The following is a 14,646-nucleotide window of genomic DNA, read 5'->3' on the forward strand; positions in this document are numbered from 1 at the left end:
CAAAAAGCTGAGGTGCATGGGCACAGTGGTAACTAATGGCTTGCTTTGATTGCACCCTGGAGAGACAGAATATTTCGTCCCTCGTGGCTTGCCCTGCCACCGTGCACTATGGCGGGGCGTTCGTTTACATTGCAAGAACTTACTGATGGCTGAGCTCAACGCTTGGCTTGCCGTGTTTGATGAGTGTGAGCTAACCTTAAACTCCACTGATATTAATACGCCACCCCAGAGGATGAAGCTGTGGAGCTGGTCGCGCTATTGTGTGCGTCAGCAGTTTGCCCAGGAATATAACACACACACACACACACACGCACACTCACGCAAACACACTACCACAAGCACGAAAGTATAGAGAGTGAAAGAGGGAAGGAGAGGCTGTGTCGGGAGACAAAGTAAAGAGAGGCTTTTCTGCTGTTTGCCTCCTGCCTCAGAGGTTTGTGACTCCCACGATGACTTTCTGTGCTTTCTAAAAGCTAAATCTTTTCCGTCTGTGTGCACCTCTTATTCTAACGGCTTCTTTGCTACTCATCGGTTTGATTTGCTGCCCCTAACTTATCTTACCTTCAAGTGGTAAGCGACTGTCTGATGTGGAACTATTTGTTGAAATTCGATATAGGAAGACAATCTGGAAGAGAAAGGCACAGCTTAGGAAGTTGTGGGGGAAGAAAGGTATTGCTTACTCATCTCTCTGGCATTAAATCAAAGACTAGAGATATGCGTGTTGTGGAGAGATACATGAGTGTTTTTGACAACCTGTCCAGCCTCTAATGATGCCAGTGAGGCCCAGTAGACTTCCCTCACAGCCGGAGGACTCATGTTTAAGTTCCTGCCAACTCCGGAATAATGAGGGGGTGTCATTGTTGTTGATGTTTTTGTGGATTAGCCCCACTAAAGTACATTTTCGTCTGTCCTCTGCCTGCTTGGCTTGTCTGGGCTCGGTTGGTGTTCATCCAGTATTGACGCCTGCACCACTAATAGCCAGAATCAGCTTTAATCTGTTCAATAACATACCACCACAGAGTGACAGCTTCCTGGCTGCACACAAATGCACAGACACACACACACACACACACACACACACACACACACACACACACACAAACCCATACTGCGCAAACGTACACATATAAATATTAGCAGTGAATGGCAGCATCTGTCTTGTTACACAGTGTGTGTTTCTCTCACTCACTCACTCACAACTTCTTCTCTCTATGGGCTTCTGACTGTCACTGAGGCATATGTTAAAGACACTCCTTCTCTCCTCCCCTCTCCCACCCCCGTCTGCTCACCCACAGGCTACAGATGAGGATTCACCCCCCAACAACTTCCTGGCATACAGCATCACTTCAGCTTCAGCTTTCCCCGATTACTTTGCTATTGTCATGGTGGAGGGATATGCAGGTACACTCACCTTTTTCAAACCAAACTCTACATAGTGCCTGAACAGTTCAACTACACCTTTTGTTTGCTGTTTGACCTGCAACTATGATTTAGCAGCACATTCCAGATAAGACGCTTGCAACAAAACCTTTTCTCTCCTCTCCTCCCTACACCAGTCATCACTGTGACCAGGCCTTTGGACTATGAGAAGGTGTCCAATGGGATGATTTACTTGACAGTTATGGCCAAAGATGGAGGAAGCCCGTCCCTCAACAGCACCGTTCCTGTTACGGTGGAAGTGATTGTAAGTTCAACGTCACCCAGACAATCTCCCGTCCTGGAATGGCAACAACTATAGCTGCAAGCATCTTCTTGTAATGAGATTACAGTAGGTAATCTGTCGATACAGAAAAAAAAAAGTGTCATGTAGGTAGTTCATTTATATCTGTGTCATCTATAGTGTATTGCTCATCGCCATTTTTACAGTATGACTCAAATGATACGCTTTCATATTACCACTGTAAGATAATTTTTTTATGTGGTTTATTGTGCATTCCTGTTGATAAAAAGTGTAACCTTGCACCCCCCACCCCCCATCTTGGGCTGTTCGGTGGTCCATCACCAGTTAAACACACTGCCGAGACTCGGTCCTATGGACAAATATGCCAATTAACTAAACAACCACGTCTTTAGATTGTGAGAGGAAGCAGAAGGGATGATCATATTTCAGCTGCTCCCTTCCGGGGTTGCCACAACATATTGTGATCCTCATGTTTGACTTGGTACAAGTTTTATGCCGACTGCCCTTTCTGACACAGCCGTCATGCTCATGCAGGCACAGGAAAATGTGCAAAACAAGCCAGAATTCACAATTAAATCCAAGTTTTCTTGGCCAGAGTACTTATCACTACACCCCGTGCCTTCACACTTCCCCCATTCAGTTGTTATTGCACATCTTTGCCGTGAGATCACTTCATCATCTGTTATCATTATGAATACACAGATGACCATGCATTAACACAGGTGTAATCCGATGGATTGAAGGAAGCAGTCCTCAATTATTTGCTGTGATTGTCGATATCTCCAAGTGTTTTCCCTTAACAGATCAAATGTGTACCAGATTTATGAAGTACATCTACATTGAGACATTTTAAGTTGTATGAAAATGAATGTACTTTTTAACAATAATTTGTAGCATATTCCACTGAGCAGAACCAAGAATGGCAGAGAAACCTCCCCCTCATGTACATAAATGTCAAAAAAAGAGTTTAATTTTTAACTCAACAATAATTTTACACTGTGGAGCTCAAGCAATTGTCTACAACAAGAAGGCTGCTCTATTCCGGAAATCTTAAGCAGGTGTATTGGATTTTGTTATTATTATATTCCTGCAAAAAATCAATTATATCCTGGTGACAATGTCAAGCTTTTTCATTTTTATTTTTTTTTACTCACAGACCAGTGTGTTGATAGTTAAATAGCTTTTTGTTTCTCTTTTATTCGAAGCTGAGTATCTTTCTAATTCACACTTTATAAAACATGTCCTCAAGCGTTGGTACTTTTGTTTAATAACCCATGGCTCTACAGCAGACGGACCTCGTGACAAAAATCCTCACAGCTTTCTCGTGTTCAAAGGCCAGATCTCCAAGCCTTTTTATTGATGTTCCCCTCAGATGTGACTTCGAAAGAATAGAAAGAGGAACTGTTGTAGGTGTTACGTCATGTGTGCTGAAAGAAGACTAAGCTGCTTCATCATTATCAGACCGTTGATCCAGTGTGTGACAGGTGTCAGCGAGCACATGGTAGATCGCTTCATATATATCTAATTCACATAGTGGGACTCAGTATTTCCTCACCCTCTGAATTATATGGAAAACTCTTTGATCCATGTCTGACTACAGCTTTGTTTGCACTTTTATCACAGTCTGTGCAGCTATCTCAGCTTCCAGTTCACTTGCTTTTGTCTGTCTTATCATGTCTTATTTTAAGGCACTGGCAAAAAAAAAATTCTAGCTGTTTATTCTCTCTCTCCCTGTGGATCAGAGATGTTTTAATATATTTAAGACTAGAAAAATAACCTCTTTTTTTTTTTACTTTTTTTTTTTTTTTCAAAGTTCCTTTTTTTGCCAAAATATTGCTGCAGGTTTTTCTTGCAACCTCATGGCATTCACATTCCCCTTCCTCCCTAAGAAAGACCTTGTGAATATGCCCTCATAGTCTTCACAGACATGGATTCATTTAATTATATAAAGCTTTCTGTGTGCATCATTATCTGGAGCTTTGGATCTGTAAACCGTGTCTGCTCACAGGTCAGAATAGAGGTTGACTGTAATATTCTGAATGTTTTCAGCTTAAGGAGCTTGTGTCTGGATATCAAACATGACATTTTATTCATGTTAAGTGATCTGTTGTTCAGATTCCTGTGTGCCTCAAAGCGTATGCCAACAGGGTTATAGCTACAGTGGTTAAGAAAACTTCCTGCATGGACTGGTCATAAAATGTGATCTGATATGCATCTAAATTACACATATAGACAAAAACAATGTGGTTAACCTAATACCATACAAGAAATATACATACCATACATCTTGATTAAGGTTTCAAGCATTCGGTGTTAACTTTTTAAACGAAGTAAAAACCTGAATAAAAATCTTTGCTAAGATACTATAACTACAACAATAAAAAAAAATATTAGCTCATAAACACGATCTCTGCTGCCTCTTGAGCTCATTTCCCATGATAAACATCCATTATACATATAACTTTTTATTCATAAAAGAAGAAACATCTGAGTAGAATGGATGAGTCCAGCTGGAATATTCTTTGATATGTGAGGACAGTAAGCATATTTATACACATCCTACATGAGGAGGAAATCCTGTGTAGAAGAATGCTAAAACCAGCTGGAAGAAATGTTCACAATTCAGTATTCCCTGTATGCCTCTCTCTCTCTCTCTCTCTCTCTCTCTCTCTCTCTCTCTCTCTCTCTCTCTCTCTCTCTCTCTCTCTCTCTCTCTCTCTCACTCCCTCTGTCCTCCACAGTGTCGTGACTCACACACTACAGGGGTTTATCAGTAGCTGGCAGCATCACACACACACAATGCTTTGCAGCAGTGTAGCTCGCCGAGCCCAGATAGATAATGGTGCCAGTGACTGTTGTTAAAGTGTTAACATTTCTCAGCAGCTCACACAGTGGGGAGCCTCACTGTGAATAGCCACACAACTGGATGTGTTGGTGTGAAGTAGTCTAATTCAATGAGTGGGAGGCTGTGTGAAATTTAAATGCTCATACAAAGTCCGTGTGACAGTAGATGCCGTTCCATGTTGTAGTCATTTATTCCTGTCAAATTACAGGTCATGATTAGCCTTTGTTGTCAGGTAATGGCATTAATGATAATGTTTTTTTGTGACTTTCTCACCATTCATTACCAGTGTTTGTGCTTTTATCATCTCCCTCATTGTCGGATGTTACTTCTCTATGCTTTTTTTCTCACTCCTGTACAATAAAATGACAAATGTAATTGACTGCAATGCCTGAATGCAATTCTCAATTCAATTAAATCCCCAACATCAGAGGAATTAATATTAAAAACACTTTGTGCCTCCTATTGTCTTGATCCTCGGATATGTTAATCTCAGTGCTTAAGTGTGGCGACAGCTTCAAACCTTCTTTAGTTAGCTTTTTTTTTTTTTTTTTTTTTTGGAGATACATTTGCATTTTTTCATTGTTTATTGCTTTGATTTGAGCTGCAGTTGATGTTTGTGCCTCCTGCAGGATGAAAACGACAACCCACCCGAGTTCAGCAAGCCGTCCTACATCGTCAAAATCCCGGAGAACATCATCGCCGGTGAGCCACTTTGCACATTCAGGGTTACAGTTGAGTTGTGAGAATACATTTTCTCGTGTGCACAAACAACACAGCACTTAAACACTCCCAACAATTCAAACACCACGTGTAGCACATGCAGTCGCCTCTTACTTGAATTGCCTTACTATTAGCATATTCAACTAATAGCTCTGCTTTCCTGGGGATATGTTTTTTGTGTTATATTTCATTCCCTTCCTCTGGCCATTTCTGCCTTATTTGTTTTGATTTTGCATAATGTTTTTAAATGCTCAGTCAGAATGTGGGATATTGACTATTCGACGGAAATCACTGGCTGCTGTATTCAGTCTCATGCATGCATTCAGAAGACTCTTTCATCCCAGACAATAGATTAGTTTGCAGTCGCTAGAGGGAAATGAGATATTTGACCGCCCCTTTCTCTCGCCGAGCTTCAGCAGATGCTGGACTTTTTTTTGTTTTTTTTCTTTCTTTCTTTTTTAATGTCTCAGGCCTGATTTTGAAGGAGCGCTCAGCTGAGCGGCTTGAGCCGGGGCTGAGGTTTAGGGAGCTGTGTCTAAAGTGCTTGGCCCTGAGCTGGGGGCCTAAGGCTTGGGCTGTGAGACGGAGCTGAGGGCTAGCCCTGGGGCTGTGACTAGCCTCTCATCCCCATGTCTATGTATTGATCAGGTTCGTGCCAAGTGTGGACTATGCCAAACAAGCTGATAATCCATTAATCCATAAACCCACTCACTGCCATGCCATCAGTAGTACTGGATGGGGGCGGTGAAGAAATTTGCTGCATGAATGCCATTTCAGTTTGTCTGTGCAGCTCGTCTGTCGGTGTCTTTACTAGATTTCACATATTCTCCCCATGACTCTCAGTTCAGTTTTTTTTTTTTTTTTTTTCCCACCACTCTGTGAGTTGTAACTTTCTTTGTCTCACTCCCTTCTCTCTTCCCCTCCACTCCACAGGGGCAACTGTGCTACTTGTGAATGCTACTGATTTGGACGCCTCGCGGGAGTTTGGCCAGGCCTCACTCATCTACTCCCTGGAGGGCTCCTCTCAGTTCCGTCTCAACTCACGCTCAGGTATGCATGAGTGTGTGCATATACGTGTGTATGTGTGGGAGCCTACATGTGAAAGTGTACAAAATTTGTGAACATATGCTGGCATAGAGAATTTCTGAAATGTGATCTCTTTTTTTTTCCCATCAGTAATGAAAAGAATTCTTATACATTTCTGCTCGGTTAATGCCTTTTTTTACTTGATTTTGCAGCCCTTCATTTTACAGGATTGTGCCTTGCTTGTACTGGGATCCTCATCAGCCTCTCTTTTTCCCCTTTTTTTTTTTCTTTCCACTACACTTTCTCCTGACATGAGAAACTGCATCATGATGGCTCCCATCCTGTTGCTGTACTGGCTGCTACATTTTCTTTACTGTTTTCCCCCCGATGGTGTGTTTGTTGTAGGAGAGATCACAACCACAGCCTTGCTGGACCGAGAGCTGAAGTCTGAGTACATCCTCATAGTCCGAGCGGTAGATGGAGGGGTGGGCCCACAGCAGAAGACTGGCATTGCCACGGTACAACTTTCCAACCGTCATGTCTGATCATGTGACTTTTATATTTGCTCTTTATTGTGCATATGATGTCCATCTTCAATTATTGACAAAAGATTTTATTGATCAACCGTGAGGAATTATTGCCTTTTTTTGTTTGATTATGAGCAAAATGTCTTTAGATTGTATCATTTTATTTAGGGTTTAGAAAAATAATATATATATTTGTTTTAAATCTTAATTTAGGTGAACATCACAATCCTGGACATCAATGACAACCCTCCTGCGTGGCGAGATGAACCGTACCATGCCAACGTAGTGGAGATGAGTCCGATAAACACTGACGTTATCTCTGTAAGTGCACTGGATACTCCAGCCTCCTCCTGTAATCCAAGCAAACAACTGTCATCTTTATCGGTGCTCCTAACATGTAGGTGTGAGCCTGTGTATGCAATGGACTGGCTACTCTGGTCCACCTTTAATATTATATCTTCACCAAGTGGTCAAGTTAGTTCTTGCCCCTGGTAAAGAGGATGCTCTTAACTTCTCAACTTTCCGGTGTCAACTTTAATACACTGTGGAATGTGTCCCATTGGTTACACTGTTCTCTTCAGTATCTGCTTCTTCAGTACAGTCAGTAAGCTATTCAACAGCAAATGAACATAGAGTGACCAATCAGACTATGGGGGGTATGTGCCTATGTGCCACCATGGATCGCCCACTCTTGGTCTGGGTAAAGTTTTTTAAACAGGAGTGTCAAACTTATTGTAGTGCAGCGGCCATGTACAGCCTCACCCTATCTGGAGGGGTCCTGATCAGAAATATGATAACAACCTTTAAGTACACATTTTTGGTCATGAAGTACCGTCACAATGTCTTCTGGTGCAAGATGTAGTTCAATGTCACCAGCCCAAGTCCTCTATTTGCAACCTCTTGCAAGCTTCATGAAGGTTTTTTACCTATGCAACCTCACAGTGTGTATTTTGATGATAGTTATATACAATAAGATAACTAGTGTGTCTATGCCCACCACTCTTTCTAAAATACAACAATCCCTTTTAGATAAATTGGAAAACTTTCAGCCAATGTTTTGTCACACAACTCATCCTTGGGTCAGACTGGACTTTCTGACATATAGATTTTTTCTAAAAGGGTGTTGGTGCTGTGGAATAATAGTTCTAGAATCATAACATGTAACTGCTGTCAGATGTATTAAGCACTACCTTTATCCACTTTTTGAACCCAATTGTGTGTAATAAACACAGGCTTGTTTCAGTATTTTCTGCTTTACCTTTCTTCTTTACTTCATTATTTTTGTCCGTTGCATGATTAAATTACTCTGACTTTTAAGATACACAAAAGGTGTGTTTCAATTAAAATACCTGCTTTTAAAGCGAAGTGATCAAACGGCAGAGATTGAAGATAGTTGTAATCTTGTTTGGAAGATCACAGATTGCAGACTGTGATCGCCCAACAGTAAAACAGGACTCTCGCTGATAAAGGTATATTGTTGAAGGCTCTGTCTCCCTGATCGATGGACAAACTGCCGTCACCGTGTAGGTCATCACAAAGTAAACTCCACTATTACCCCAAACTCTCTCTCTCTGTCCTGCTGGTGTCTTTGGCAATGTGTTGTTGTTAATTAAGCCCTGATTGTCCATTAATTAAAGAGGCGTCAGTGAGTGTAATTAAGGGAGTCTGATTGCTAATTAAAATGTAGCCTGCAGTCATACGCATAGCAAATTATTCAGCTGCTAGGCAGAGAAGGAAGCGAGAACCTGTCTTGCAGAGCAAGACATTGGAATGGAGAAATCGTAAGGAAAAGAAATGAAAGATACAAGGTTTGCGCCGCTCAAATGTTGCTACGTTTTCCCCTTATTCATGCTCTCTTGTAGCTGTTCCTCAGTCGCAGTTCATTCATGGTGCATCCAGCGATGCGATGCATACTGTATGTGACTCTGTGCTCGGCGGACAGACGCTATTGGCCCTCTGACCATTTTTCAATAAATCTGACCACCCAAGCTTACAGTCCTGTAATTGGCCCCACTGTAGCCCTGGTGCAGCCAGTGTTTCCATGGTGACAAGAAGCCACCTGCTGAGTAGTCCTGGAGGTGTCCAGCGAGCCGATGAATTTGGCTGCTGTGCCCAGTGCAAGGATCAGCCCACTCGAATCTCAGAGCACCAAAACATCAATGCTGTAGCTCCGATACACACAGTCAGTCTGCCCTAATATCTCCTTTCACAACAATATTCTCTTCTCTGGGTCTCTGCAGTCAGGCCAGGGCCACGGTTCAATAGACGAGGCTAATATATTTGCTCACAATGTTTTAATGTGCTCTTCTCGGCCCAGAATTGATTGGTTCAACTGGCCCTGGCCAGACGCTTCCCAACATCTTATATCACCTACTTTTGTCTTTGCAATTGCTAATCAATGAGGCTCTTAGATGCCTGCCTACCATGTCCCCTTAATAATTAAGTACCTGCAAAACCTTTGTTCCTCTAATGACCAATTAACCAGTTTCCAGTTTTTTTAGTCAGCGTACTGAATAATTGATCAGCTTTTTAAAAATCAGCCAATGTTTCAGCTGGGCTCCCGGCTCCTCACATTCATCACCCATCGTCACTTTGTGTCACAAAAAGAGACGTTACCATTTTTCTTTCTGCTGAGGGATGTGTTACAACATCTGGAAATGGCTGCATGTGAAGATGCTCATGGGCTGAGGTGAAGGTGTTCTTTGCACCAACTCTTTTACTCCTCCTCAAACATTCAGTATTTTTCCCTGTCATCTCTTGTCATGAATCGTATCTCACCACTGTCCACACAACGTTTTTTCATGGAACCTGGCCAGTATAACTTTTCTTGTCCGTTTGAAAGGTTGTCTTAAAAGTTCAAGCCTATAGATTTTTTTTTTTTTCCTCCCTCCTCTCTTTCTAGGTTCTGGCAATAGACCCTGACAATGGGGACAATGGGACAGTGAAATACAGTATCAGCCCAGAAAACCCTTTCTACACCATCAACAGCAGTACAGGCAAGATCCGCACCAGTGGGGTAACGCTCGACAGGGAAAGCTCAAACCCCGCGGACGTGGTACTAATGAGGACTATCATCGTCTCAGCTGTCGACCGTGAGTAGTTTGTGTGTGGGTCAGTTTATGTGTGTTGTGCGGATTTGCCAATGTCGCACCTAAATCATCCAAAACAAACCTTAAATTGTTTATATCATTCTTAGCACAGAACGTTCAAATCTTAGTGATTAGCCCTCTTTTTCCTGAGCCCCATCCCTGAAGTTTTATGTCAACCATGAAAGTTTTTACAACTACTAGTAAAACCTCCTTTGACCATAACACCTTGTGTGTGTACGTGTGTGTGGGGGGATCTATCTATTACTGTTGTGGGAACCTAAATCAGTTTACACTCTAACATTTAAATGGGTTTGTCATCCTTGCCGGGATAAGACTCAATTTCTCATGAGAAAAATGATTAAATTTTCACGGGAAGGAATTTGTTAAAGTTGGGTTGAGTTTAGGGTAAAGCCCAGGGTGAAACAAGTCTGGGTTATGGCTGACCTAAAAGAAATAAAGTCAATCAATGTTCCTTAAAGGTATGAAATCCTAACAGGTGTGTTCATGCACGTGTGCATGTCTTTGAATATCTCTGTGGCTCCCTCTTTAGGCGGCACGCCTCCACTGCGAGCCGTAGCCAGCACCACAGTCTTTGTCAACCTGCTGGATCTTAATGACAATGACCCGACCTTCCTCAATCTGCCGTCTGTGGCTGAAGTACCAGAGGGACTGCCTGTTGGATCCTCGTTTTTTAGGGTAAACACACAAAGCTCTGCTCATTTCTATATATTTATATATACACATATACATACATATACACATACATATACACATACATACATACATACATACATACATACATACATACATACATACATACATACATACATACATACATACATACATACATACATACATACATACATACATACATACATACATACGTACATACATACATACATACATACATACATCCCCAAGGTACACACGATATCTGAAAATTGATAGAAAACCATTATCAATGCATGTATCATCATTTGTTTTTTTGAGAGTCTGTTAGATTATGTGCTGGCCACCATGTGCTTCTAGTCGAGCAATGTACAGAAACTCTTTGGCTTTGACTTCTGAACACGAATGGAGGGACTGACAACATTATTTGAATAGATATTTCCTCACCTACAGCACAATGTTAACTATTCAGTGAAGAGACTCCCACTCAACTCGGTTGAAATCATCTGCTTCCGAAGGCCACATAATGTCATGATAAATACACAGACATCAACATCAACACCTTGTGAATAAGGTGGGGGTTTTTTTCCTTTCAGTTGCCACATAATAGAAATTGTTATTCCCAGGGAAAATGATGACCATACACACTTGATGTGTATCAATTATTGTATTTGTTTTTTTTATCCTTGTTTTGGCATATCCACATGCCCACCTTTTAATGTGGTGAACGTTTGCTTTTTCTTGCATCTATACATTGTGTTTTTTCTTTCTCCAACACTAAATTGTCAAGTGTGTATTTTCCATCACCACCACTTTCTGTCTGATTGTTTGCACAGTTTTTCATGTCAGATCACATCCAGCATTAACATTTTCAGCTACCCAATACAGAGTTACTCCTCTACCTTTTTTCCTCATGCAATATAAAGTATACTGATCACTCATGAAAATCACAGTCTCTAAATGTGTGCAGTTTCTCACAGACTCTGTCAACTTTCTTATCCAAGCAAATACAGATGTCCCTTTACTTGCTGCAAACATTGAGACGTTTATCTTTATTGTATCTGTCTTTTGGGGGTTTTGTTTTTATCACAATATGCGATTTTATTTTTGCTCTTTTTCTGACCCTGTGCATTAGATTTTTGTTTTTTTTCCCTGTATGGTGTAAATTTTAATGACAAGGTTTAAGACGTTTGTCTGTCTTTGTACTGAAACCTCCCAACTATAAATCTTCTTTCAAAGTCATTAGAGCTTTTCCTTTTGCCATCTTGACATGAAATCTAAACCACCTTCGAGGTTCTGCAGTAATTCTTCATCATGTTAATTGTGAAGAAGTCAAGGTTTTAGTTTCATTTGTCACCCATCTGTATAGTTATAGAAAAAAAAAAATTCCAGTTATTATTGATGACCAGTAACCGCTTTCAGACATGATGCTTTGCCAACGAAATAATGCTTTTATGTCACCATCACCCTACGCTGCTATTTCACCCCCTTTCATTCATTCTCTCCTTATCGTTTGGTTGTTCAGGTCCAGGTAGAGGACCCAGACGAGGACAAGAATGGTCTGATCACGATGGCTTTACAGATGGGCATGCCTCGCCTTGACTTCTCCCTGAACACCTCCACTGGCATTCTCACGTCCACAGCAGTTCTGGATCGTGAGCAGATCGCTCAGTATCATCTGAGAATCATTGCGTACGATGCAGGAAAGTTCCCTCGTACATCCACTTCAACCCTCACTGTTACAGGTGAGAGAGTTCAGTTTAAGTGCCTCTCAGACTTCTGGAAAATGATCTCACTGGTGACATTTTCAAGCCACAGTATAATTGAATTTTTCATAATGAAGAACTAAAAGCCATCAGGCTTCTCTGATGTGCAAAATGCTGCCACCTGCTGATGGGATGCTAAAAGACACGGACATGTTCCTAAGTGTGTTTATAATACAAGACTAATCTAAACTACAATTACTGGCATTTGCAAATAAATCAATTGAGTCACTTCAGAAGAGCAAACCCTTTTTTAGTTGTACTCACTGCACTGCATTACTGCCTTAACTGTCGTTGTGTACATCAAGCTGTGTGTCCTCACATCTTTCTGTTTGTGTGCTTGTTTGTGTGTCTTCGAGTCAGTTCTGGATGTAAATGACGAGACGCCCACCTTCAACCCCCACGTGTATAATGTTACCCTGAAGGAGAGCGTCCCGAGAGACCACGTTGTTGCGCGCCTCACCTGCTCTGACAACGACGCTGGTCTCAACGCCGAACTCAGCTACTTCATAACAGGTCAGAGGTCACACTGGGAGGTTTTCCTTTATTTGTGTGGAGGTGGCTTTTGTGCCTCTTCAGTGTCATCCATTTATCCATCCTCTGTACGTCTGTGAGGAGAGCTCGTTGTGTGTGCTTCTTTTCGATTATAGCCATACTGTGACTAATTGAATTGCTCTGTTTTGATAAAACAGCATATATTTTTTCTAAAGTGTGTTTTGTGTTGTATTTTCAGGTGGTAACCAAGATGGTAAATTCAGTGTTGGCTTCAGAGATGGAATTGTGCGGACAGTGGTTGGCCTGGACAGAGAGACCCAGGCAGCATACACACTAGTTGTAGAAGCTATAGGTATGTTTTTTATTCGAATCCTTCACCTAATCATCTCGGATTATTCTCATATTCACATAATCTGTGTTTGCATTTGCTATAATGGCATGTTGTCCTAGTCTTCTCTTCAAAGCAGCTCCTTTCTGCCCATGTATGAAAATGATGAAAAACAAAACTGATGCTTGCACATCTGCAGTGATTTCAGGCCATTGCTCAACTGTTCATTGTTCCTGTTTGAAAAAATAGAACAAAAACTCTGAGGTTTTCCTGTTTTGGAAACCATTGAGTCAGTGCAGCTTATCTGCTGAGGGGGCCACAGACACATGCGAGGGGAGAACATAATGTAAAACTGCAGGAGAACACAATTACACACATTGTCTTAATTTACAAGCAGCTCAAAATGACCCAAGTTTGACGCGCTAACAATGTTCTCGTTCTCTGACTATCTTCGTAACAAGCTATTTCTTATGCTGCCCTCTGTTTTAAAGATTATTTTTCAAAGTGAAAGTTAAGAAAGGACCCATTGAGCTTCTTGTACCCATAAGCACTTATCTTCAATAAAGATACCATTGTGAAAAATGGCACGAAATATTTTAATTCTGTATTTATTTTCAGAATGTACCTGATTTAAAACATACTCTAACACCTTTGTGTTGATACATTTGCAGGTCAATTTTTTGTCAATTTTTAATGTTGAGCACATGAAGTTTCATCTAACTCTCGGACTAAAATAACTTATCTGAAATGATTGTGAGATTTTTTTCATTGTCTTGATAGGATCACAGGGGGTGCATCATCTTTCTTAATCTTTCTTCCTTGAATGTGACGCTGCACTGCGACGCTCAACAAATAGAAAACAGCAAAGATTAAAGTCAAAAAATTTGATAAGATTGGTTTCATTAGCCAATTCATAACCTGGCTGTATTTATCTACAACTAGTGGTAAGCTGTATCATGCATTTGGCACTCATTTGACCATTTAATCATGTATAGACACACTCTGGTGGAGATAACGTACATACAAGGTGCGTCAGAATGTTTAGAGGGCTCAAACTGCAAACCGTGAGATTGGAAAAATACCCTCCCTCCCAGCTGAGACACAGTCGTCCCATATCTGAAATGCCCGACTCCTTTTTTCTAACATTTTCGGTGCCACTGTTCTGTCACTAAATCTATCAAAATTTTAATCTAGGGATGTCATTTGCAGGTTGTAGCCCTTCATTTACTCCGCTGGTATGAAATGTGTATCCAGCATCATCCTTCTTCTTGTTCATGGGTTTGCTTAAGCCTGTTCCAGAATGCTTAATTAACCAGAGAAACCCCTTGCAGGCACATGGGGAACATGCAAACCCCGCACAGCAAAAAGGTTCAGGTTATGCAAGGTACTGTTTTGGATAGTGTACTTAGGGTGGAGTTACTATTTGATTTATAACCACACGGTTGATGCACCCATTATAGGAACCCTGCTTCCTGCATCAACCTGACTGATGGCAGCTGATGT

The 14,646-nt window shown here is 41.3% G+C and overlaps 1 protein-coding gene across 1 annotated transcript in view; it reads left to right on the forward strand.

Moving 5' to 3' along the window:
- The window catches only part of cdh23 (cadherin-related 23), a gene marked incomplete at its 5' end in the record, with an annotated part of 174,404 nt that overhangs the window by 117,212 nt on the left and 42,546 nt on the right, over positions 1-14,646 (forward strand). The window contains 11 exons of the mRNA XM_080482426.1: positions 1,296-1,401; positions 1,557-1,684; positions 5,156-5,228; positions 6,180-6,296; positions 6,678-6,790; positions 7,013-7,120; positions 9,702-9,891; positions 10,439-10,584; positions 12,083-12,302; positions 12,684-12,836; positions 13,054-13,167. Coding sequence (XP_080338552.1) covers positions 1,296-1,401; positions 1,557-1,684; positions 5,156-5,228; positions 6,180-6,296; positions 6,678-6,790; positions 7,013-7,120; positions 9,702-9,891; positions 10,439-10,584; positions 12,083-12,302; positions 12,684-12,836; positions 13,054-13,167 — 1,468 coding nt within the window. The remainder of the gene's footprint in view (positions 1-1,295; positions 1,402-1,556; positions 1,685-5,155; positions 5,229-6,179; positions 6,297-6,677; positions 6,791-7,012; positions 7,121-9,701; positions 9,892-10,438; positions 10,585-12,082; positions 12,303-12,683; positions 12,837-13,053; positions 13,168-14,646) is intronic.

This window comes from Lipophrys pholis (assembly GCF_963383615.2).
Source record: "Lipophrys pholis genome assembly, chromosome: 15".
In the NCBI taxonomy this organism is placed as follows: Eukaryota; Metazoa; Chordata; class Actinopteri; order Blenniiformes; family Blenniidae; genus Lipophrys; species Lipophrys pholis.